The sequence below is a fragment of the Daphnia pulex genome, chromosome 9, assembly GCF_021134715.1.
Source record: "Daphnia pulex isolate KAP4 chromosome 9, ASM2113471v1".
Lineage (NCBI taxonomy): Eukaryota > Metazoa > Arthropoda > Branchiopoda > Diplostraca > Daphniidae > Daphnia > Daphnia pulex.
The window spans coordinates 7435954-7460732 of NC_060025.1; the positions used below are offsets into that span (position 1 = coordinate 7435954).

General features: G+C 40.7%; 2 protein-coding genes, 2 long non-coding RNA genes and 2 other non-coding genes across 9 annotated transcripts; all 6 read right to left on the reverse strand.

Annotated features, from left to right (window-relative positions):
- Positions 1-43: 43 nt before the first annotated feature.
- LOC124202832 lies at positions 44-1986 on the reverse strand. Of its 4 annotated transcripts, none has more exons than XR_006878353.1 (5): positions 1753-1986; positions 1522-1642; positions 1278-1425; positions 576-1143; positions 44-454 (listed from the first exon to the last, which is right to left on the reverse strand). It is a non-coding gene; the product is annotated as an uncharacterized LOC124202832 (long non-coding RNA). The 4 variants fall into 4 exon arrangements; XR_006878351.1 differs by having other exon boundaries at positions 1265-1425; XR_006878352.1 differs by having other exon boundaries at positions 680-1143; positions 1240-1425.
- Positions 1987-2018: 32 nt separating this feature from the next.
- On the reverse strand, positions 2019-12388 carry LOC124202833. Its single transcript, XR_006878354.1, has 17 exons — positions 11902-12388; positions 11778-11849; positions 11536-11701; positions 10272-10401; positions 10058-10188; positions 5747-9998; positions 5510-5677; positions 4991-5085; positions 4733-4932; positions 4430-4661; positions 3439-3660; positions 3270-3353; positions 2955-3210; positions 2674-2878; positions 2323-2607; positions 2115-2262; positions 2019-2057 (listed from the first exon to the last, which is right to left on the reverse strand). It is a non-coding gene; the product is annotated as an uncharacterized LOC124202833 (long non-coding RNA).
- Positions 9086-9177, reverse strand: Trnat-cgu. Its single transcript has 2 exons — positions 9142-9177; positions 9086-9121 (listed from the first exon to the last, which is right to left on the reverse strand). It is a non-coding gene; the product is annotated as a tRNA-Thr (tRNA).
- A 210-nt stretch (positions 12389-12598) lies between the features above and the next one.
- Positions 12599-12683, reverse strand: Trnat-cgu. Its single transcript is given in 2 exon segments — positions 12599-12634; positions 12648-12683. It is a non-coding gene; the product is annotated as a tRNA-Thr (tRNA).
- A 55-nt stretch (positions 12684-12738) lies between these two features.
- LOC124202834 (SET domain-containing protein SmydA-8-like) lies at positions 12739-15958 on the reverse strand. The gene is made up of 8 exons (XM_046599301.1): positions 15756-15958; positions 15081-15595; positions 14883-14948; positions 14158-14286; positions 14004-14076; positions 13681-13909; positions 13153-13420; positions 12739-13080 (listed from the first exon to the last, which is right to left on the reverse strand). Exons 1-8 carry the CDS (start codon positions 15833-15835, stop codon positions 12824-12826), a joined length of 1617 nt encoding a protein of 538 aa, XP_046455257.1. The 5' UTR covers positions 15836-15958; the 3' UTR covers positions 12739-12823.
- Positions 15959-19798: 3840 nt separating this feature from the next.
- Positions 19799-22200, reverse strand: LOC124202835 (sulfotransferase 1A3-like). The gene is made up of 8 exons (XM_046599302.1): positions 21768-22200; positions 21574-21673; positions 21433-21492; positions 21139-21355; positions 20943-21069; positions 20750-20844; positions 20501-20681; positions 19799-20423 (listed from the first exon to the last, which is right to left on the reverse strand). The coding sequence occupies exons 1-8, from the start codon at positions 22138-22140 to the stop codon at positions 20299-20301; spliced, it is 1278 nt and encodes a 425-aa protein (XP_046455258.1). The 5' UTR covers positions 22141-22200; the 3' UTR covers positions 19799-20298.
- Between the last annotated feature and the right edge of the window lie 2579 nt (positions 22201-24779).

Genomic DNA, 24779 nt, shown 5'->3' on the forward strand with positions numbered 1-24779 from the left:
GTAAGTCGTAATACTTGGCCGCCTCAGTTGTGGTTGTGTCGATCGGGGCAGAGTAGTACTTTGGCACTTCGGTGTAGTATTCGACCGTTTTGGTGGAGTAATAAGCTGAAGCCTCGGTGTAGTAGCTGGAAACAGAGTAGTACTTTGGCCTCGGTGTAGTAGGATGAGACATTCGTTTTCGTGTAGTAATCCAGCACCTTGGTGGTGTAGTAACTCGGGGCAGAGTAACACTTCGTGGCGTCGGTGTAGTAGCTCGGGGCAACGTAAGTTGTGGTATAATACTCCAGTGCCTTAGTGGTGTAGTACTTCGGTGTAGTAACTGGTCTTGGCGTAAGTTGTTGTCGTGTAGTAAGGCGGCGGCGTTGCGGTTAGGTATCCGCCATACCAAGGAGACATCGGTGCACCAGTGGTCGACCCAGCCATCAAAGATACAACACCAAACAGCATCACGACACTATAGTTGAAACAATCAATAAATTTAAACATTATTATTCACTAATAATTAATAACTGGAACATTAACAAACAGAACAGCAAGATTGATACAAAACTCAATGAAAAAAACAGAATATCTACTCATAATTGCGGTTTGGTTACACGATGAGGAATGCAGTTGGTGACAGATAGTGCACTGCAGATGTTGAATTGCCGGAGATCCTCACTCGACTGATTTCTACTACCTTTTCTCTACTTTTAAACAGAGTACTCCTTGCGTAACACTTCGGGGCGTCGGTGTAGTAGCTCGGAGCACAAAGGATGTAGTGGAGTACTTGGGCGCTTCGGTGTTGTTGTAATTAGGGGCCTTGGGGCCTTGGTGTTGTAGGCAGGGGCAGCATTCATAGTCGTGCAGTATTCCGGTGCCTTAGTGGTGTAGTACTTTGGGAGCCTCGGTGTAGACTCCGGCTCTTTGGTGATGTAGCTCGGACAAAGTTATACTTCAGAGCTACGGTGTAGTAGCTCGGGGCATCACAAGTTGTCGTGTAATACTCTGGAGCCTTAGTGGTGTAGCAACCGGTTGTTGCGTATGTTGTGGTTTTGTAGTAAGGCGACGGCACTGCGGTTTGGTATCCGCCATTAAGGAGACATCGACACACCAGTGGTCGACCTAGCCGTCAACGATACAACTTCCAACAGCAGCACGACGCTATAGTTAACAAAACAATTAATAAATTTAAACATTGATATTCACTAATAACTGGAATCTTAACACATAGAAAAAAAAGGAGGATTTATGCTTAACTCAACATAAAAACAGAATATTTAACCATAATTGCGAACAGGTTGTACGATGAAAAATCCAGTTGGTGACAGATAGTGCCGCTGCAAATGTTGCCGTATCGGAGATGCTCATTCGACTGATTCCTATCGCCCTTTCTCTTACGTTAAAACGATTTTTCTTCTCCTGATTCACCTTCCAACTCTGTAACTGCTTGGAAATTATGCAACACTTGTAACTGGTTAATTTAACTATTAACAAAAAAAAATATTAACACTAAATTAACCAACGTAACAGAATATTTACCCATGATTGCGAATTGATTAAACGACGAGGAATGCAATTGGTTACCCACGAGACATCGATACACCAATGGCCGACCCAGCCATCGATACAAAACCCAACAGCAGCACGATGCCATAGTTTACTATACAATTAATAAAAATGAACATTTATATTCAATAATAACTGGCATATTAACCAGTAATTTTAAAGTAGCATTGACAGAAAACTCCATGTAAAAAACAGAACATTTACCCATGATTGCGATCTAGTAAAACGACGAAGAAGGCAGTTGGTAACAAATAGTGCGCTGCAGTTGTTGCCGTGTCGGAGATGCTTAGTCGACTGTTTTCTTTCGCCTTTACGATTTTTTCTCATCCTGATTCACCTCATAACCCTTGCGGCTATTGTTGATAATGATGCAAAACCAAAACGTACCGTTCTCACCCAACCTCTACACCACTGCATGACACGTTTTAAGTAATGATCTCCGTGACCTTCGATTGAAGGAAATGCAAACTAACCTTTCCTTCTGCAGGTAGACGTTGCTGGGGATGGGTCTAAAAAAAACAATATCAAAATGAATAGCAAATGGCTGAGCCTTGCGGCTATTTTACCTTTTTGATAATGAAGCAAAACGTCCCGTTCTCACCCATCAACCTCTACACCAATGCCTGACACCTTTTACGTAATGATCTCCGTGACCTTCAATTGTACATGGCAACTGGCCTTTCCTTCTGCAGGTTGACGTTGCTGGGGATGGGTCTACAAAAACCAATATCAAAATGAATACCAAATGGTTATGGCTTAAAACTCACTTCATACCAATTGACATTTGAGTTATTTGACTCGTTTCTTCGGTGAATGAATAAATCTTCCATTTCGAACCGTTTCAAGGACAGTTGCCATCAGGCGTGGTTAGGGCAAAGTTCATGCCAAGTTGATTGAACTTGTGGTAAAACGGATCGTCAGCTGGGATTTCAATGGGAAAACACTGGGTTGGCGTGAATCTTATCAAGTCAACCCGTGGGGCATCGTAGGCAAGGCTGATCGTGCGCTAGGAAGAGCAGTTTGGTCCATGGCTATTTTTGGCGCAAAGACACCTGTTCACTTCATTGAAACCAAAGTATTTTTTTATCATTTTCTACTACACAAATCTATGGTTAAGTTGCAAACCATAAATTTAAGTGGGAAGTAGGATGCGCTGAAACGTCGAACGAGGCATGCCTCAAAATGTTTGCTCTAAATTATTACACGATTCGTCGAGTATTCGGTACTTGACGCCGGATCCAAAGTGTATCAGCATGCAGGCAACGGGATAGTCTGACGAGTCCAGTGGATTGTGAGACCCAAACCAGTCTCAACCGGCGTCAGGTTGAACCTATACCCGTTACCAATTAATAGCAATAAGACAAAGTTAAGCATTTAGGCAACGTTAAGTTAAAGTGCTCAAATACCCTAATATATTTTCAATGACAAGAAAGGTCCTCCGTTTCAACTGTTGAAAGTCGGCAGTAAGTTGAACTACCTTTTTTAAAATGGCTCAAGGCAGCCGTGTTAGGTTGAATGTGGATTTCGTTCTAACATCCTCAAAGCGGATAATGTCGCTGATTCGGTAGGTAGCTTTACGCATCCAGTTGTTCATTGGTTAGAAAACGAAATGTCAAATCAATCTTCCACCATGAAAATGCCAGTCTGTATGATTAAGTTTATCTTCATTTCAAAATTTCATTATTATTTTGTTAACGAAAAAGTGTAAAACAAGTGCTTACCACTGCAGTATCGTTAACTCAAGTTTGTTCTTCAGTTTTTTACAGCATCCGAAGTCGAAATGAAGTTCCAATCCAGGTCGAATCCTGTACGCCATTTATTCAAATTAAACAAGCGTTAGGTTGGGAACATGCAATTAGAGGTTTCAGTAAAATCGCGACAAATATTTACCTACAGCCAGTTTAACCACTTGCGGCCGGTAGGCCGCCCACGTTCGTGTAGGGAGACGTGGGCGCCTACGATATAAAGCCCACTTAGCTTTATTGGCAAAATCTAAAATAGCTTTTAAAACTCTTTCTTCCAACACTGAACTATACGACCGATCTCTGGTTCGTTTGGAGCCGTAATGATCAATGCAGTGGTAACACCCCTTCAAGAAAGGACTAGACATAACTAGAAGGAGTAAGAGAAAAATATCCGTGTCAAGGATCATTGGGTTCGGGTTTTAGAACGGGCAAAATTCAAGATAGAGACCAAAAAAAAAACGATGGCATTATAACCATAGATTGTTCTTTTTTTTCTTCGCCCGCTCACTCAGATAATTAGCAACGCAGCGCTGTAATGGACACTTTTTAACATCACGGAACGCGGTTAAATGAATTTTTTAAAATCTACAATAATCACACAATAATAGGAAATTATCTTAGTATACTAGATCCACACCAACACTTCTTCGCAAAAATCAGAATCACTCTGTAACTTAGCTAAAACATGCACAATTAATTATAGAACTTTTAATTGTTAAAGAAATGGTAGCTGTTTGCGGCAGAACAAAGATCTAAAATAGCGAAATATTTCCTCGCGGTCTTGAACTTGAAAAATAACAAATACCGCTCTTATCCAACCACGAATCACAATGTGTTCAACCGGATCAGCATCGTATTGTTTAACTACGGATTGAGCAAAATCTCTTAAAATTACAGCTAGGTAATTGGCAACTTTAGAATCTTTCCGGTAAAGTGAATCAGCAACTAGTCTAGTACTTTAGTTTCAAGTTCAATCATGTCTAGTACGACAGCAGAAGCAAAGATTCGTGTTCTCCGACAGACTTGTGTGAACAACTGGAACGACAGATGATTTTAAATGTTTAAGTCCACTATGTCCGCCATGAAGAGTGCTAATGGATTTCGATGGAAGATTAATTTGTGCAGCTGTGACTCACCTTGGTGACAAATCCAATCCCGTACCGGTCAAAATCACACTGGTCGTCGGCATCATCCTGATGACTGTCTCCACCTACTTTCCGACTTTGCCCTTCATGAACATGGTAGGTGACTGCGAAATACTGCTGCAAGCGGATAGTCAACTGGTTTGATCGTCCGTAGTAGTAAACTATCATATTTGCACTTACAGCACCCTTAATCTCACAATCCTAGTGGGTATTGGCAAGAGCTCTGCAGAATATAGTTAAAGCGTTGACTCAGTTGAAATTATTTCACTAAATAGAAAAAGGATTCGTCGATACCAATATGATCTCGTTTGATACTGTCAACATCAATCTTTGTCACTTCTCCGGCCCTTCTTCAGGACAAGCAACGATAGCGGCAGCTGGAAACCAAATTTAATAACACACTCACTAAAATGGGGTCAAAGATGTCGATGAAATCATCCAACGCGCTCCACTCAGATATTTTACTGAAACCGGAGTTTTAATATCCTCGGCAGCTGTAATATTATTATAATGCGATTAGATACACAGGATGTGTGAAAGATTAATAATTACCGTTTCAAACAACAGGTTTCCCATCAATGCCCAATGCCCAGTAAATGATAACAGTTTCAATATCCAATCCAAATACAGCTTGTCCTCTTCAAAATCTGGAAAACACAAATTTTTGCATATAATAGAAAATTTGATTAAATTAGTACTGTGTCTACTTCAAATGAAATTACTTCGCAGTCCGCACACTTCATAAGTATGTTGCTTTCTGAATTGTTGCTTTGTGTGAACTATCAACTTTAACGTATTTTATAAAAGGGCATCAAATCAAGTATTCAAAAACCATAAACAATCGTGGCAGGTACACAAGACATTCTAATTAATCCGGACTACCATTCATGTCGTCTCCGAAGATGTTGAAATACTTGTAAACTGACAGACAAGGTGTGATTTGAATTGCGTGCAGAAGTAAAATTGGTCACGGAACTAGATTGAATATTCAAAGCGCAGAAGGCGGCAAGATGAAAAATAACGGTTGGAGAACGTCTAATCTAAATTAAGTTTTCAATTCAAAGTAATTACCGGAAGTTGCCATATTTATAAACATCCAGTAGTTGCCGTTTAGATTCGTTGCGCAAGTACTGTTAAAAATTTTTTTTCTTTTCGTCCACACCCACAGGAAATCTTCAAATGAACCTTGGGGTTCGCCTTCCTACAAACAAAAATATTGCTGTACACAACAAAATGAACCTAAAGATGAACACAAAATTAATCAAGAGGATGAATAGGGGAATAGTATTTTTAAAATTTAAAACACACATTTTGACATTTTCAATGCTGATATTTTGCTAAATGTGAAACTGAACATTTTGTTCACTGCAATCAGGTACTTGTTTTTCATCACTGAATTCCTACCTGGAACTGTGGTCTGTGATACACGTGTAGAATTCCTATTATTTCAGGCAATAACATTATGCCTAGCTTCAGCAGTTCATGTAGGTAGGCTAATATTGAATTTTTCAATTCACTTGTACTTCACAACTGGATTCTTTGTAGGCAGGGGTGTCACACTGCATTACTAAAGCTTACCAGTTACTGTTGCGACAGAGAACTACAGAAGAAAATTTGCTTACATCCACCAATCCTTTCTTAGCATAGACTGACACCCTGACACTAATGCAAGTGTTCAAAACACTCCATACTTTGCTTTCAGCATAGAGATTAAGAATTAACTGAGGGTACTACTATTGTGAAATCGAGAAATAACAGAAAACTTCGCACGAACGAACACAATTACAACCGAACAATAAAATTGATGATAAAACATTTATAAAGCACTATGCTAATTTTGCAACGTCACCGCCGTGGAAGGTGCATCATGCAATACAGACGAACTTTCGTGAAAGTGGGAATGAACCAGTGCTGCAAATAGCAAATTGTAAATAGCTTGACGGCACCTTATAAATTCTAATGTTACAAATTTTATTAAATGGCCAGCCAAGCGCCTCAGATCGCTAAGGAAGGTTTAAAAAAATGTGAAAGGATGTAACAGCAAGCTAATAAACTAATCTTTTTTGAAGTATTTTTTTCGTGTTTGGTTTTAATTCAAGTTCAAACAATTTTTACTCTATCGTTTTTAGTCTAAAAGATATTTAAAGGGTACTGATGTTAGGATGGGGGAGAATATTTTAAAAAAACTAGACCAACCAGGACCAACCCTCCCCTATGCTGCTGTTGTGCTGTTGGCTCTCTTGGCTCAGTTCTTCCCCAAAATCTCGTTTGAAATATCCCTAATTTGTGATCCCTTTCGGCGAGTATTCAGGTGAATAACAAGATGACCAGATTATGACAAGAGATGGAAAGTAGGTCAAAGATCGCTGCACTCTATCTGGTTTTTACTTTCGGCCAACCTAGGAGGGCTTCGTGGCTTGTGGTGATTGGTCGAATGTTTTTTTTTTCTTCTTTTTATGCGCCTGGCCTCTGGCCTACATGAGTGTATAGATACTCAGAAGAATGGCTAGCAGCAGATTCGGGAGAGAGAGAGAGGGGAGATATAATTCATAATTCTATTTTTTTCGTCGTTTGGACTTCAGTAACTCATCGATCGGCCAACATGTCGGGTGTTGATAACCAACGTCTTCCTCTCAAGGAAAAATTCGAATTGATGCCCGAAACGTTGGGCTCCCAATTTCGCAATGATTTCCCGCCTTACATCGACGGACTGGTCAAATCCTTCCCTCACCAATACGTCACCACTCCGGAATTTGCCAAAAAAGCCGAAGATGTTTACAATCTCAGTCCCAGGCCGGACGACGTTTACATTTCAACTTTCCCAAAGTGCGGTAAGGGCCGGACTTGCATCTCGCTTTCAACTTGTTTCTTTTTGAATTTTTTTTTTTAACCCGAGACAAAAATGTTCGATTTTCCCATCAAAATCTTAGGGACTACGTGGGTGCAGGAATTAGTGTGGATGGTCGTCAACGACTGTGATTTCGAGAAAGGCAAGAAGGAGCAGCTGAGCATCCGCTCGCCATTTCTGGAGTGAGTCATACGTCAGCAATTGCTTACACCAGTTCCAGTACAATTCACACTATATTCAATACCCTTTTCCTCTCTCCTATTTGCTAAGGATGAACTACATGTTGCCAATCAAACTGGCGGAGACATTCGAAATGGAAGAGATTTGCAGGTGAGTTCCCAGTGGTGACACAAAAGCGGGAAAAATCAAAGTTTGAATTAAAATGCAAAAAAAAAACGTGATTGGAATTGCTGCTACTGGAACTTGATGAACTAGCTCTACCTATTACCAGGAAAGCCATCAGCTTAGTATTGGGCGACTGCCTTCGCGATCTGGAACAAATCGATCAAATGGCCGGCCCGAGGATCATCAAAAGTCACTTGCCACTCTATCTGTTGAACCCACAAGTACTCAGCACCAGCAAGGTATAACACCCAGATCCCAAACTTAACCGCAATTAAGCTTTCATTAACAGTTCCTGTTACTCTCGTATTAGGTCGTTTACGTGGCCCGCAACCCCAAAGACGTCATCGTCTCTTATTATCACTTCCATCAGCTGCTGCAATTTCATCAGTACGTTAGCAACCTGGAAACTTTCGCCGAGTATTTCATGACGGATAGAGGTACGATTAACTGTCACCAGCTCCAAAACCAAAACCAATAATTTCGATTTATTTCGGCTTGTGGAATTCGATCGCTCTCATCTTATGGAAAGGATAGTTTACAGTGCTCCGTTCTTTCCTCACTTGCTGGACGCCTGGAACAAGCGGCACCATCCCAACTTGCACTTTGTCTTTTACGAGGATCTCAAGCGGGTAAATTTTAAAATTTTAAAAATAATTTTGCGTTAGCCGTTAATGTGGAAATGTTATCTACGGTTAGGATCTCCGAGGAGAAATTGTCAAGATCAGTCAGTTTCTCGGAAAGAAGCTGAGCGACGATCAATTAACAAAGCTGACGGAGCATCTGCGCTTCGACAATTTCGCCAAAAACAAAATGGTCAACTGTGAAAAGCAAGAGGTTGCTGGATTGGAAAATATCGGCAAAGAGATAGGATTGATGAATATCAGCGGCCATTTCATCCGCAAAGGTAAAAAGAAATTCTTCGGTTCATTCATTCACAGACGTTCATCAAATAATTACGTCTCGTATAAAAATCTCAGGTAAAACCGGAGACTGGAAGAATCATTTCTCTTCCGAATTGAACGAGCGAATCGACGAGTGGATGCGGAAGAATTTGGAAGGCACCGATCTGAGGTTCATCACGGAGCTGGAGCAACAAGATTGAAAAAATAGTGTGAAAAATCCTTATGCTGGTAGGAGAGAGTGTGGCTAGTTGTTATACGGGTATTTTTAGATGGAATTAAATTATAGGGCCATAAAATTTAGGGATGATAATCAATCAAAATTTTAATGACGCTCTACGTAGTACGTTATACGAAGTATCGCATGATTCGGATCAGCCAAATAAATTAAAAAAAAAACACACACTCTTCAGCAGGATGAAATTTTTGTTTATGGACCATTCGGTCAAAAAATGATATCAAATTGTTACGTAATACGTAACAACGAGCGTTAGTCTGAACGGTACTTAAAACTGTCTTTAATTCAAGTACGAAATTTGAAAATATTCTTTAGTAAGCCTTCAGAGAGGATTGAACTCTCGACATCCGGTTTTCCTTTCCTTCAACTTATCTACGAGACCGACGCTCTACCACTGAGCTATGAAGACTGTTTTAATTGGCAAACAAGATCAAGAAATTTGAGCTATCTTTAAATGGCTAAAGGCAGCTAGGTGAGGTTAAATGCGGATTTCGTTCTCCATCGAGGACTCCTCAAAGTGGATGAAAAATAAAGCAACGATAATCAAAATGGTGCTGATTCGGTAGGAAGCTTTACGCATCCAGTTGTTCATTGGTTAGAAAACGAATGTCAAATCCTGTTCTGCTCGCAATAATTCCCTTTCTTTAGGCAAGTGGTCTGTCGGTCATATGTCGTTTAGTCCGATGATTTCAGACCGAATGTTATCGATCTGAAAATTCAAAAACAGTACGTAGCTAAAAACAGTATGCCTCCGATCTTTTTTGAAATGAAAGTGTCCCTGTTGAATGAAGGCGAAGCTACAACAGGAAACTGATGGCTTTCCACATCCGAATGAAATATGCAAGGACAAAATAGGGAATTTACGGCCTATCTTACAAAGCAGGATGGCGCATTCACTATGAATTTCACAGTCACTGTTAACTCTTTGTAAAAAGTAATTAACAAACGAGACAGAGAACCTCTGCGCCAATTTCATCACGTGTGTGAGGCTTGACATTGGAAAAAATTCAAAGAAAAAAGCAAAGGGGATTTCCTGACCTTATGAACGCCGGAATGTTTCGAGAAGATTTTGTCGTTTGTAACTGTTATTTCATAACAGACTAGTGGAATGGTGAATCCCCATGTAAATCAATAGGGCGAATAATGAAGTGAACCTGTCCAAAAAGCTGGCAGGTTTATCTTCTGAATCTTCCACGATGAAATTGCCAGACTGTGTGATGAAAAGTTGATCTACATTTCAAAACTTCTTTATTGGTTTGTTAACGAATAAGTGTAAAACATGTGCTTACCGTAGCAGTATCGTTGGCCCGCGTTTCATTCATCGGAACGCCAGTCACTTTGATACCAAGCTGGAAAAAACTGCCATTTCCTTCAGTTGTTAAAGCATCCGAAGCCGAGAAGTTCTAATCCGTGCCACATCCTGTAGCCATAAATTCAAATTTAAAAAGCGTATGGTTGGAGCATGCAATTAGAGGATTCAATAAAATCGCGACAAATATTTACCTACAGCCAGTTTCACTATTTACGGCCGGTAGACCGCCCACGTTCGTGTGATATAGGAAGACGTTGCTTAGGTAGATGCGGGCGTCAACGAGGGCGTCCACGATATAAAAGAAACAATTATCTGTTTCTTCTAAAATGGTGATATTCGACAATTAGTAAAGTTGAAACATAATTGGTGTGCATATTTATAATATGACCACATATGTAAAAAAAAAAGGAATCTGAAATTAAATTAGCTTTAATTATTTTTGTCTAGTTTATATTACAGTAACTGAACTAAACATTTGCAATCTGAATGTTATCATTAGAACCTACTCTGAGGACACAACTGTTCAAACACTTCTGTAACTCCCAAGGTTCCAATGTACTACAATCATAACAAGGTAAATTACAGATGGTACTATCCAATACGTAACTAAAACACAGTGCACGCAGTCTAGCATTTCCGTCGATTGTTGTCGCAAGTGGCTTAATAGATTATATTACAGCGCTAACAAAATACCATATGTTTGAATGTGCGCCAGGATGCAACCAATCACAACGACGCTATCAAAATGAAGCGATGATAATTTTTATCATCATACAGGCAACTTGACCATCAACCTTTAAAAGTTGAAAAACTTAACTAACCACTAGAAATATCATTTACCTGGCAAGTACTGAAACTGAGGTTGTCGCATTATTCTCAACGACTGCTTTCTCGAAAAATGAAAAATCAAGAACCTTAGTTAGCTAAGGTGAAGCTCGCATCGACCTGCAAGGTATCTTCGATCAAAACGGGAAGCGATGGGCGAATTTACAGATCCTGCGGAACGGTAAACATCCTTCTCCGACCACCTTTGGCACCGTTTTCCTCCAAGCTGAAAAAACATAACCCATTCGCTTGGTTCGAAACGCATTTGTTGAAAGTATGCAGAAATGTGGTAAAGTTTGGCTAGAAGTTGCCCCCAAAGCGGGAGTGCCTCAAGACCCATAGCCGCATTCCACTTTGAAGAAATATGTTTAACACCGAGAACCCCAGATTTAACGTTACAATATTTAACAGCATTCAATCTAAAGTTCTACGTCACACTTAAATGCTTAGAATTAATTTCGATCGCGCTTACAAATAACCTTTTTCCCAAAAAAGATCGAAAATCCTCACTTTAAGCTATGGTTTTGGTTTCGCTGATATGATCCCTTCCAGGTGTGTTACAAAACGCATCACGTGGCAAGACGAATGAATACATGCAAAAGAAGACTTGATGACTTTGGTGCAACTCACTTTAATTGAAGGGTCAATCCGTTTGCGTTGAGGCAGGTGCTGCCCATTCAAGTGCAGTAAGATCGATAGGAATTTCTTCGTAGGAAGAAAAAATTCTTGTCTTTTGGAATCAGTGTCGGAGCGGCTCCAATGGGCCGTTCCTCGTACAAATAAAATAAGACTGAGGCTAAGAGAGATAAGGAATTTTAAAAAATCATATTTTTACTTTAAAATACATACAACCTAGATTACGCTAGCCTTACCCAATAATCTTGTGGCTCATGCTATAGAAGCAAGGAAGGTTGTCGGATTGTTTGTTTATTTCCTCCAGTTTGCTAGTGAGTCAGGAGTTAGGTGAAAACATCAAAAAAAACCTAACAAAATTACCCAAACTTGTTTTTGATTGAAATGATGGCATAACATTTGTCCAACAAAGATACACAGATAAACACTTCTTGAATCCCTCACTTCTTTTTCAGCATGGATAGATTTAAAATCCAATGCAGGAGAAACCAACCATCGATCCTCAATTCTCGTTTGTACCGACATAATCTGGGCATCCCGGCCAGGGCTTTTCTTCAACATTTTCTTTAATTGACTTCTTTGTTCCAACCACGCGTAGAGGAAAGCGACGAACGGTTATTTTGCAATGAACATCATGAAAAAAAATTACAATTACTGAAAGTTTTATATTATAAGTTTATAACACAGAGTTAAAGTCCCAACCGACACTTGGACCATGCTTCGATGTTCGATAGATTCGCCAGTTAGCCAGCAGACGAACTTTGGTGAGAATTGGGAAGCGAATCGATGCGCCGGTGCGGCCAATTTACGAAGCTTGATGGTATGGCTCACATTCACATTAGGAATTTAGGATTAGGTTTAAAAATTTCATTAGGCAATAAATGAACTATTTTGAATATTACTTGAAAAAAAAATTCTGATAAACGTAATTTAGGTAGGACCGTTATCTAATTACAAAGAATCACTGCACCTTTTCGCTGTCAAAATCATACTGTTCAAATCATATGTTTTGGCCAAAATATATAACATGAATTTAACTTCTCCTATTTTCTTTTATTATTGCCTTCAGAGAGGATTGAACTCTCGACCTTCGGTTAACTTTCAACTCTTACGAGACCGACGCTCTACCACTGAGCTATAAAGGCTGTGGAAATTATATAAAACACGAAATAAATTTATCAATACATATGCTCATTGTCCAAAATTTCAAAGGTACTTTTATTATAATGTTTATCATTACATGACATCTACAGGTCAATGATTGAATTCAAGATGTCTCTCTCTATTATGCCAAGTGCTTGAGTTTTTCCATATCACGAATGTACTCCCTCAACTGTTTGAGATCGGCCATGGCAGCTCTGGCGATGCGGGACTCTGGCGTACTTATGGGCTCGTGAATCAGGATCTGAACGGCTTCCTTCAAATAGATTTCGGCTTCTTTGAGCTCGGTAATCAGTTGATCCGGCTGCTTCGATCGGCCCTTTTCATACTTTTTGTTGGCCAAACACACCAGTGGTACATGAAGTTCATACAAAATCATTCCTAAAGAAAAAGGAATTAAGCGGTCTATTCTATTTTCACGATAAAGAAAATTAGAACTAGACGGGCGGAAACCTCGCAGACGGGAGTAGCCTGGGCACAGGTGACGGAGAGCTTCTAATAATTCCGCACAAAGTTGAGCCTTCCGCTGCAGTAGACCGACTGACAGTTCCGGAATTAAAAATCCCGGTACGTTGCCGTACAAGTGAATCAACGAGATGCGCAGTTGCAGGAGAAAGGCGTGATTGACATGAATTTTCTTGGGCAGTGTCACGAAAAGTTCCTCGCACCGATCAATCAAATGGCGATCAACAGGTAAGCGCTGGATATTCTTCACGATATTCTTCATGGTTAAAATAAGTTCCAAAAAATAAATAAAAAAACACGATTGAAAATTTTCCCTTTTGAGCCTGTCAAGATTGCAGATAGATGAATTTCTTTTGAGATCGAGACCCCATTTCCCACGTAACAGAATGACGTAGCATTTTTCTGTTTTCCTTAAATAAATTAAAAATCCAGTTTAAGACGATCGGGGTCGATGGAGACGACCAAATCAAATAGAAAAAGAAGAGAAAATCTGGCAAATTTGCCAACCGACCAAACCTGAATGACTTCTTCCGTCCGACCAATTTCTTCGCTTTTCAACTCGCTGCTGCATTCGGAGCATTTCCAGCGGAGGGCCACGCCCTCTACTGCTGACGCTGTGGACGCCGGGGGATCGTCGTTGGGCAGAACCCAGCCGGAGGTGCACGATCGGCAACGAACCGCGCTCGCAAATGTCCCGAACTCGGTCGGATCTTGACAGCGACGACAGCGACAGATAAAGTGCTTTCTGATCAAAGTACCAAATCAAAAATTCAATTAGACTTTTTCAAATCAACTTTTAGACGTACGAATATAAACGACCAAGTTGAGAGTTGTCTCACCCCTTTTCCAGGAACGTTCTGCGCTGCAGCGTCGTCTGCAGCGGGTCCGTGTAACTCACAAAGATCCCTTCACCTGGCGTTGTTCATTTTTAAATTAGTCCATCAATCGATTATAGAAGCTCGATGAAATGTCGTTATACAATATACACTATACCTTCACGAATGGGTACGGTCGCCTTGACAGTCATTTGCGAGTCATTGCCAATGGATATTTGAGCGTTGACGACGCAAGAGTGAGCCATTAGTGACGCCATGTAGAAAGTTCCGCGCAAAACTTCCTGCGCTGATAACAATTCGAAATGGAAACAGTAGAGAGAGAGGAAATATATAGTATAGAACCCGAGCATTATTTTTATAGACAGACAGGCGAGCGTGGGGTTTTTCAATTATTTTCTTTTTTGATTATATAAGGCTATAATATGTATACACACGTGCCCGGCCATTTCGCCTAGCTATATCATATGCCAGCAAGCAGATGGAAATCCACTATACAGAGCTGCTGTCATCTAAGTTGACATGCAAAACTTGGACGACCGTCGTATGTCATTAGTGAGAAGCTGATTTTCCTTCGCAAATAATAATGATGGGAATCTGCATAACGTTAAGACGGAATCTCTTGTGCGCAGCATGAAAAATATGATTAGCTGTCAAACCTTAGAGCTTATAATACTGCGTATCATATCAAGCCATGTTTCTGATGTGAAAGCTGTGTGCCATTCCAGCAAATTCTGTTATTTATTATAATAAGCAACGTTCTTTTTCTGTTTTCTCACGAAGCCATCTGAAAATTCAAAGTATTTTGAGCATAGACGAAGAACATGTATAATGCAATCTGGCAGCATTTCTTGCAAAATGTCAAACCGCTTAAAACTTATTTACAGTTAGGCATTGGTTGCTGAGGAAGATCGTTGATGTGTCGCCGATCGGGTGTCTCAATGCGAATCTCTACAAGTTGGGTTTAATTATAAAAATAAAAATATTAAATGATATAATTAACACCTTCCAAAAAATAGAGAAAAATTAAAAAAAAAATTGATTAATAAAATTGGAAAGTTAATTTTTTGTTTTCTCCCCAACCGAAGGAATTGACGTCGACGGCGCCGCACATCTGCTGGACTAAATCGTCGTTGATATCGGGCATTTCATCGATGAGCATCGTCTCCAAAAAGGGCGTGATATTTCGTTGATTGAAACCCCAAATGGACGTCGCCTGACGAGCTGCCATGTGAGATTCCAGGTCCATCAACTGGTTCCACTTGTCCGGCTGCTCTCGGCGCAGCATCAGCAACCGCAGTGGCAGCATCAGCATGCCCAGCTGGACGGGAACACGTTGGATTTTACCGTTTCGCTGGCGGTTTTCGATCTCGGGGATGATCTTGGTCAAGTAGCCACACTCTCTCTGGTGTTCGGGCGACACTTGGCAGTTGCGGCTGCACAGCGGACTGCGGCAATCGCTGCAAATGTGAGCCCTGGCGAAAAGGCGGTGGCATGCGAAGCAAACGTGCTCCGACAAGGGGCCGGGCGCCGAAGCCAGCGGGAATTCCTTCATCACAATATCTCCTGGTTTAAACGCTCGGCTAGCCACAAAGTACCTTATTGCGCATTGACAACAAGCCACCGTATATAAAAATAAAACGATCAAAATCTGGGCTCTCAATATCTAGGACAAGTGGTGTCTATATTTATTTATAGCTGCAATAGCTATAGTGTTTAGTTGAATAGACTTGCATTTGACTGTTGTGTTTTATATACCTGCCCAGTTCTGGTGAGCTATCCAAATGAATTGCAGGTTTACTGCCGCTTGACGATTTCCGGTTATTGGGTTGCGTCATTCCCCTTTTGATATCGAATAATATTATCCGAATAAAATAGTTGCGGTTTTTCTCTCGGCAAACTCGCGACTGTTCCTCACCAGATCTCAATGGCGTACTGGCGTCGTCAAACTGTTTTAGACTCGACCAGACGCGACACGCGGAACGCGCAGGAGAAGCGAAGGAGTTAATTTTAGACGATAATAAACATAAGATAGTCCGACATAGTCACATAGGCCTATATTTGGGTCTGGAACGCACAGCACAGCACAGAACAGACGAGAGTTGCTCCCCCCTTGGAGCAAGACAAGAACTTAACGAAAGCGATTTATTCCTGACACGGATTCCCACATTCTTTTATCTAGTTTAGTCTTATTCTGGTTTAAATACAATTGGCTTGGCATCTGTATTAGTTTAAAAAAGAACGTCCATTTAGACTGTGTTGTGGTCGGTTTCTGCTGGTGTTTTCCGTTGATATAAAAGTAAATGTCGAGACCTTTATTTCAAAAGTATTGAAGCGCAAGTGTAAAGAGAGAAAAGGGCGTCCATCTCAAGAACATGAAAGCCTTTCCGCACCGTTTCACGCATGTGTTTTTCGCGCGGTGAGATCCCATTTGGTTTTGCTTTTTCGTCCCGTTAACCCCCCTCGCTCGGCGTGAAAGCACAATTTGAGCCGCAGTAAGATTGAAGCAAACAAGCCGGAAACCCATATGCGAGAAATCGCCTTTATATTCTTACATGAAAGGATTTCGTGCTGTCGTGAAAAATAAAAAACGGAAACCAGGTTAAGAAAAGATATGGGTAGTGTATGGTGGTTGCAATTGGGACAGGCGTTATTTTGGCACCATACGTCGCTATGTGTACAGCAACAACAACTAGAGCAATTTGCGTTGCCCCACAATGGGCGCGGGATATTTGAAAACAGAAAACCTCTAGAGTCTTTTTCCCGGCGTGCGCGTCATCAACGACCTAATCCTATATGTAGGGGAAAAACCAAAATGATTTCGGAGATCCTGTGAGCACGAGATTTCTATAACGCCATAATAACCTTAAAAATAGGAAAGTAGCTATAGCTACTCAATAACGTCCTTAATTGTGAATTAATATGCGGCGGCCCGCCATCAGTCGATTCTTTTGCGCAAGAAGAGTTAATTGCGTTTGCCGTGATCCAAAATCGGACAACACAATTCTGGTTTCCTAATATATATATTCCACATGTCTAGTTATGTTTATTCGGTTTCTCTTGCGAGCCATTCTTTTCCCTACACACATCACCATCATCGTCTCCCAACGGTAGATTATTTCTCTTTCTCTCTCGTCTATATCATCACACGGCGAGCAGCAGCAGCGGGAGTGAAGTCTTGATTATAACAACCGGTTCTCCCGACCTTGAGTCCGTGACCCACAAATGTCTCACAATGTCTAGCGTGTATAATATGAGAAGAATAACCAGGATTCGAATAAACGCTGCTGCCGAGTCGGCAAATCAATCATTCTTGATTCTCCTGTCATCTCCACGAATTCTACTACATGTTTCAGAGATGGCTCAGCTGGACGTCGGAATTGGTGAAAGGACCGAAAACACATGCGAGTCTGAAAGCGCTTATCATCATCCGTTTGAAATTACCACTTGTTTTCGAATCAACAATTATATGCGCGCGGCTAACGTTCAAATTTCCATTTCTCTCGTCACTTTTGCAATGCGAAATTCTCATTTTCTTTTGCTTTCTAAACAAGGCAAGTTTGTTTTAAATAGCCACTTAGTTTAGAAAAGAATCCCTGAAGTTTAGATATATCCCAAATATCTGATAATGATGAGAGAAATTCCACGAGTCGTGTAGGTAGACGATAAGAGGTTTTTTTTTCCTGATGAAGTTGTGACACGTACTCAGTCACGTACGCATAGTTGGACGAACTAGATGCTAGAAACTAGATTCAATTTCTGCCGACCGTGCAGCAATTTAGTCCAGCACTGACCTAGAATAAACCAAACACGATAGGTAGGTACTACATTTGTGGAGCAAAAAGCCCATGGGAAAACTTGTATGTAACCGAAAAGATTTGTGATTGATGCCCCATATGAACGGACACAAACACAACAAGAGAAATGTATTAATTTACTTATCCTGATAAATACAACCTACTTCATTTCATTATCATACAAATGGTTATTCGTTATTGCAATTACACAATAGGAAGGACTAGAGTAGTATCGTAATTTCTTGCATGGATCGACGCAGTCTGGGTATTTCTTTTTTCTGGGCTCATTTCCTTATTTGTTAACCAGATGACGGGCAATATACATACGGCCTGGTAACAGTCAAAACAACATAGATATAAGAATATTACCGCACTACACTCGATCTTTCAAAATGTTGAAGTTCGTTTTTATTTTTCCCTCCTCTGGCAATTTTATTTTCAAAAAAACAATTTAGATTTTCTTTTCTTTTTATGGAAAAAGAAAGCAGAGTCAAAACTGGATGTCTCTAGACTATACAATATATACACACACGTAAGGACGCGCGTATATATCTACACACACGTTCTGGTATGTTGAACGCTTTGATTCGTTCCCCGCGGCACAATACACGCTATATAAGCTGAGATGCGCAAGTGGGTCAACTCGTTTGCATTCCCCCCTCCATTCATTTAGATTATAAACTCTTCCTGGGGTTCCTGGGCCGCTATCCAGCACAATAATAACAGAGTGGAGGCCATCAGCAGCGTCTATATAGGCCTATGTGCGTGCGTTGCGTGGATAATACAGTTTCGCTTTGCCCGTGTGAAAGTATACGGAGATAATACGCTATTATATATAGGAGCTCTGGCTCTAAAGGAGTTCGAGGTCCAGTGGCCATACGTTATTAGCGTTGAGGTAACCACCGCGTATTATTATTTGGATGTATGTACCGTACGCTGGAGAGTTTGCTTGGCCATGCCAAAGTCCATAGAAACCAGGTTGTGGTTGCAAGTGTACGTTGCGGCTGTTTGGCTGCTGCTGCTGGATAACCGTAAGGATCTAGTATATGCTCTCGCTAATTTATGTCAGGCGGATGAGACCTTTTTCTTTTTTCTTTGGAAGGGTTCCACAGACAACATTGTGGTAATATGTGATCTATATGTTTATTCACAGACAGTTGATGAGAATTGAAAAAAATTATTTTGCCAACTGTCGTCATCTGGGCATCACTGAGCATCTAGAATTTTTTAGACAAAAGTTATAGTAACTGAAGCTTGGCGTTTTGTAACGACAGCAGTTTATTTCCTCAATCAAAAAGCTGAAATTTCGCTGGTTTTTCCCCTAATAGAAATCCACTCGTAGAATGTTACGTATAACATCGTCCATGTCCGTGTTGCAAGATAGAACACACGCAGTATACTCTAGCGTTGTAATAATAACATCATTAAACGATCCTGATTTTTGAAAACTAAACTAATTATTATCGCATAACGAAACTAAAGGCAATAATGATATTTCCGACCTCGGTTCTTATTTTCCTTGTAATGTACGATGTCGTCTTTGGTCGTCTTTAAAAAAATGAGGATTTCACCGCAAACGAAACAAAATCGATAAAAGTATTATTAATGACCTGGATTCCTGGGTACGAATCCAGTGTGCTGGAAAATACCGAGAAGCACTGGCCCTTAAAAAACAAAACAATGGCTTGCCAGCAGATTTGAAAAGCGACAACCAAAGTTTACTCTAAACTAATTTTGATTGGTGATATTGTATAAGAATAAAATACCTCGTTATGAAAAAAAAAAAGAAGTCAAAGTTACAATAATAAGCCGGAAACAAATCAAGGTTAGAAAACAATGGCCTTTTGTGATGAAAAGTTCAAAAAGTTCTTTTTTTTTTAAATTTGGTTATAAAATTTTAAAAGCTGGCGTAATAAAGAATGCTGGCCACAGTTATGCTAGAGGCTCTATTTTATACTATATACAAAGCGATAAGTGTAGTCTAAGTAGCTTTCTGTAGAAAAATGATGATAGAACAGAAAATGTATTGAGCACAGTCGTTTCAAAAACACAGGGCACATCGAAAATCTCTTATAATATTATTTCAGCCTTTTATAAATTTTTGATGCCGAAATGTCTCTCATTTGAAAATTATTTGAAACGAGTGAATATTAATTAAGGTCGCACCTTATGAGACTATCTACAATTCTACATGCTAGTCATTGAAGAGGCACTACGAAATGAAAAAAAAAAACGTTATTGATTTTTTCTTTTGTAAAAGGGAGGGCATAAAAAGTAGGTTATATAACATATTAGGTCAACTATAGATAATGCGCCGATACGCAATTTATATATAGGTGAGACGATTAAAAAAAAACACATTTTGACGAGATATATAGCAAGTGCACTGCACACCTCTAAAATTTAAAAAATTCAAAATAAAAACCCCTTCGAAATATCCATATACCAGCATAAGGATTTTTCACACAATTTTTTCCGTGCCAATTATTTTGTTTTGTTTTTTTTTAATCTTGTTGCTCCAGCTCCGTGATGAACCTCAGATCGGTGCCTTCCAAATTCTTCCGCATCCACTCGTCGATCCGCTCGTTCAATTCCGGAGAGAAATGATTTTTCCAGTCGCCGGTTTTACCTGAGATTTGATATTACGATATTACGTTATATAGTATTTCCGTCTAGGAATGAACCGGTGAATTTGTTTCGTTTTACCTTTGCGGATGAAATGGCCCGAGTTATTCATCAATCCAATCTCTTTGCCGATTTCACAGTTGACCGTTTCGTTTTTGGCGAAATTGTCGAAGCGCAGATGCTCCGTCAGCTTTGTTAATTGATCGTCGCTCAGCTTCTTTCCGAGAAACTGACTGATCTTGACAATTTCTCCTCGGAGATCCTAACCGAAGATAACATTTCCACATTAACGGCTAACGCAAAATGATTTTTAAAATTTTTTTAATTTACCCGCTTGAGATCCTCGTAAAAGACAAAGTGCAAGTTGGGATGGTGCCGTTTGTTCCAGGCGTCCAGCAAGTGAGGAAAGAACGGAGCACTGTAAACTATCCTTTCCGAAATAGAGCCGAAGTCGAAAATCATTTCCGAATTAGATTTGTTTTGATTCCTCATTTTTAACTCTGGTAGCGTCACACAATCGTACCTCTATCCGTCATGAAATAGTCGGCGAAAGCTTCCAGGTTGCCGGTGTAGTGATGGAATTCCAGCAGCCGGTGGTAGTGGTAATAAGAGACGATGACATCTTTGGGGTTGCGGGCCACGTAAACGACCTTCAAATACAACCAACTGTTGTATAAGCTTCATTGCGATTAAGTTATTGTGATGTCGGAGTTGAATACCTTGCTGGTGTTGAGGACTTGTGGGTTCAACAGATAGAGTGGCAAGTGACTTTTGATGATCCTCGGGCCGGCCATTTGATCGATTTGTTCCAGATCGCGAAGGCAGTCGCCCAATACTAAGCTGATGGCTTTCCTGATGAAAGGGCGGAGCCAGTCCATCAAGTTCCAGTAGCAGAGCAGCTCCATGATCTTGTCGACCAGCGGAGAGTTGGCCTTTCTGCGTGATTTCAATTCAAATTTCAAATGTTTTTCCCGCGCTCTTGTTTAGTCACCACCAATGAGAATAATTCTCACCTGCAAATGGCTTCCTTTTCAAATTTCTCCGCCAGTTTGGTTGGCAACATGTAGTTCATCCTTATTACAGGAAATAGGAAAAGGGTTTTGATTAATTGAATTGGTGTAATAATAAAAACAAATGAGCTGACTATGACTCACTCAAGAAATGGCGAGCGAATGCTCAGCTGCTCCTTCTTGCCTTTCTCAAAGTCGCAATCGTTGACGACCATCCACACTAATTCCTGCACCCACGTAGTCCCTATTATAGAACGGCCAATATTTGAATTTCTCTCGGCCATCAAATAATCAAATCAAATCAAATCCGGCTGCTGCTGGGGTTGTTATATCCTTACCGCACTTTGGGAAAGTCGAAATGTAGACGTCATCCGGCCTGGGACTGAGATTGTAAACATCTTCGGCATTTTTGGCGAACTCGGGAGTGGTGACGTACCGGTGGGGGAAAGATTTGACGAGTCCGTCAAGGTAAGGCGGGAAATCCTTGCGAAATTGGCCGCCCAACGTCTCGGGCATCAGCTCGAATTTCTCCTTGAGAGGCAGACGTTGGTTATCAGCACCCGACATGTTGGCCGATCGATGAGGTACTGAAGTCCAAACGACGAAAACAATAGAATTATATCTCTTCTTCTCTTTCTCCCGAATCTGCCCGCTAGCCATTCTTCCGTTTCTGTGTGTGTATCTGTACACACTCATGTAGGCCAGACGCATAAAAGAAGAAGAAACCAACAGCAGCAGTCGACCAATCACCACAAGCCAGGAAGAAGCCCTCCTCTTTATACTGTATACACACAGGAGAGAATAAGTTCTTTTGGCTTCGGGTTGTTGTAACGTTCCACTTCCCGATTCACATGGCCAGTCCTTTTGGCTGGGCTCCTCCACACAGCCCAACTGGGTCAGGTCAGGTGTTAAAAAGATACGGCGAGGGAGAACCGTCACACATCTCCCACCGTCATTGAATGTAACCACGGCGGCTGCTGCTCCTGCTGGCCGATAGAATGATAATCCAAAATTTTATCTCATCTTGATTCATCAACCTCTCTCAGCTTTATATCTTTTCACCCCTATTACGGACACCAAATCGCCCCGAGGTCTCATATCATATCACGGCCATTTTTCAAATAATACCAGGTCACGCTCAAACCCTCTTATTGTCCAGCGTGTGCAAAAAGCGTGAGATTCTATGTATCGATAGACCCAGTTAGAATTCGTCGATTCTTTCTTTTCTTTTTCTTGGTATTATTATTGTTCGGACAACGGGCAGCGGTGGCGAGGGTCCGGGTTGACCACAACAATTGGCAAAAACGAGTCGAAAAAATGCGCATCGCAAGAAGGCCCTATACAGCGCTAGATATAACATTCGACTTGTTTTGTCTTCTTTCCTATATAAACACACACACATGTAAAAGGGCTTTCTACGCATGGGCCAGGCTATCTTCTTTGTCCTAAAGAGCTCTTTTTTCTTTCTTTTTTTTCCCGGCCGTCAAGTTGTTCCTCCAACTCTTGGCTGGGATGACCCACAAAAGGAAAAAAAGAAAGAAAAATGCTGATAGGTAAAACTACACACCACCCATCGGGTTCAAGGAATGTGTCTAGTATGCATCTATAGACTATACGTTTTACCCTGTATGTCCTTAAGAGTTTTGGGACCTTGTGAAAGTTTTTTTTTTTGCTTTCCAACAACCGAGTTCCAGTCACTATATAGCTGTAAATAATTGCGCAATAATGTTATAGCTCTTGTCTCGCTTGTATATGGAAATGAAGGGATATGGCTCTCTCTCCCCGCTCGGTCCTCCATCAGAATTTTACAAGGAAGTGAAGGCGATTTTTTATAATGTCAAAAAGAGGCCGCAGCTTTGAAAACGTTCGTGTTAGGGCGTCGTTATAATAAGTTTTGAGTTTTGGCCGTGATTTCACACGCCTGTTCTCTCTACAAAAGAAAAAAAGGGCCAATAAATTTAATTGCATCTGTATAGGGCGAAAAAGGCTGAATATCTTGGAAGAAAGTTGGAATTCGATGATGGTATAAGCTTCAAAGGTATCATTATGTGGCGGAGCTTGCCAAATAGCTCGACTATATTAACGTTACTATATCTCAGCAAATCACTTATTTGTTGGAGAAACGCTGGCGGTACCAGGCCCTTATAGAAACGTTGCAAACTTTTAGCGAAAGTATGTCAAACGGAGAGTTTTATCTGTTGCGAGATGTGCGTGTGTACGCCTCTTGGAGCACGTGTGCTGGATGCGCCCAGCCAACAAACAAACAACAATCGAAAGTGCCAAGGATATTGGAATCTGAAATTTTAAACCCCTTTTGCAAACAGCTCATTTCTTTTTCCGCCTTACAAACCCGTTTTCAAATAACATTTTCAAACATTTCGAATTAAATGGATGCTGCTGCTCTGGCTGCCATTGAGTGGATTATATAGGGGGAAAGAGTGGGAATAATAAACAACATTCTTGTCTGCAGGACGGCGACTCTGATTTCGTTCTATATAATACTATAAAGGGCGTCGTTATAAATCATTTGAGACACTGTGGGGAGCAGAGAGGCGACAAACTTATATAAGCCCGGCCATCAGCAGCAGCAGCAGTTCCAATAGCTGGTTGAATGAAAATTGGGCAAACGAGCGATCGTTGACACACTTTCCATTTCTTGTCAGACGGGTCATCTGATGTTGATTCGGCAGACGACGACTCGGTCGAAAGGGAACACAAATCGGGGGCAATTCAAACGAGATTTTTGTCGGGAAGAAAACGGAGCCACACAACAGCAGCAGCAGCAGCAACGGCGGTGGAGTTGTGATTACGTCATTTCAATTTTCTATTTAGGTCGATTATATTTTTTTGAGGGGGGATTTGATTCCGTTCGGTGTAGAGATGAGAGAGTTGTTTTCATTGAATGGCAAAACTGGTACAGAACATATAGCGGAAGACTTTGTGTGTGTTCGTTTCGCTTGCGGAATAATAACATATCACATCTATTAGTTATATTTACGTCTGGCATGACCTTTACACGAAACCTGGCGCTCAAATTTCGCGTCCACACGCCAACATGATTAGAGGATGAAGCAATACAATATTTGGCTATACAGATATCCCCCCGTGCAATTTTTAGCGGGCGTTTCCTAATTGATACAGCTAATAATCAAAAAAATGTAACTGTTGTCGTGTGTTGACGTTTGAGTGAAAGATAAATGTCACGAATGATCTCATTTTTATAGCGCTATGCTTGAGATGACATCTCGGGAGATGTATATAAGAATGTAGCTATGCAAGTTATGTGTCAAACGGAATAAGAAAAATGGAATTCCGTACGTCCAGTCCAGCTCTATTTTTATTTTTATTTA

Coding starts and splice junctions, on each gene's coding strand:
- LOC124202834 (XM_046599301.1), bottom strand. CDS start 15,835: ATGACGCAACCCAATAACCGGAAATCGTCAAGCGGCAGTAAACCTGCA. Junction 14,949..15,080: donor CGTCGACGTCAATTCCTTCG/GTTGGGGAGAAA, acceptor CCCAACTTGTAG/AGATTCGCATTGAGACACCC. Junction 13,081..13,152: donor AGGCTACTCCCGTCTGCGAG/GTTTCCGCCCGT, acceptor CTTTTTCTTTAG/GAATGATTTTGTATGAACTT.
- LOC124202835 (XM_046599302.1), bottom strand. CDS start 22,140: ATGCGTCTGGCCTACATGAGTGTGTACAGATACACACACAGAAACGGA. Junction 21,674..21,767: donor TTCGACTTTCCCAAAGTGCG/GTAAGGATATAA, acceptor GTTCTATAATAG/GGACTACGTGGGTGCAGGAA. Junction 21,070..21,138: donor AAGTCCTCAACACCAGCAAG/GTATTCAACTCC, acceptor TTGTATTTGAAG/GTCGTTTACGTGGCCCGCAA.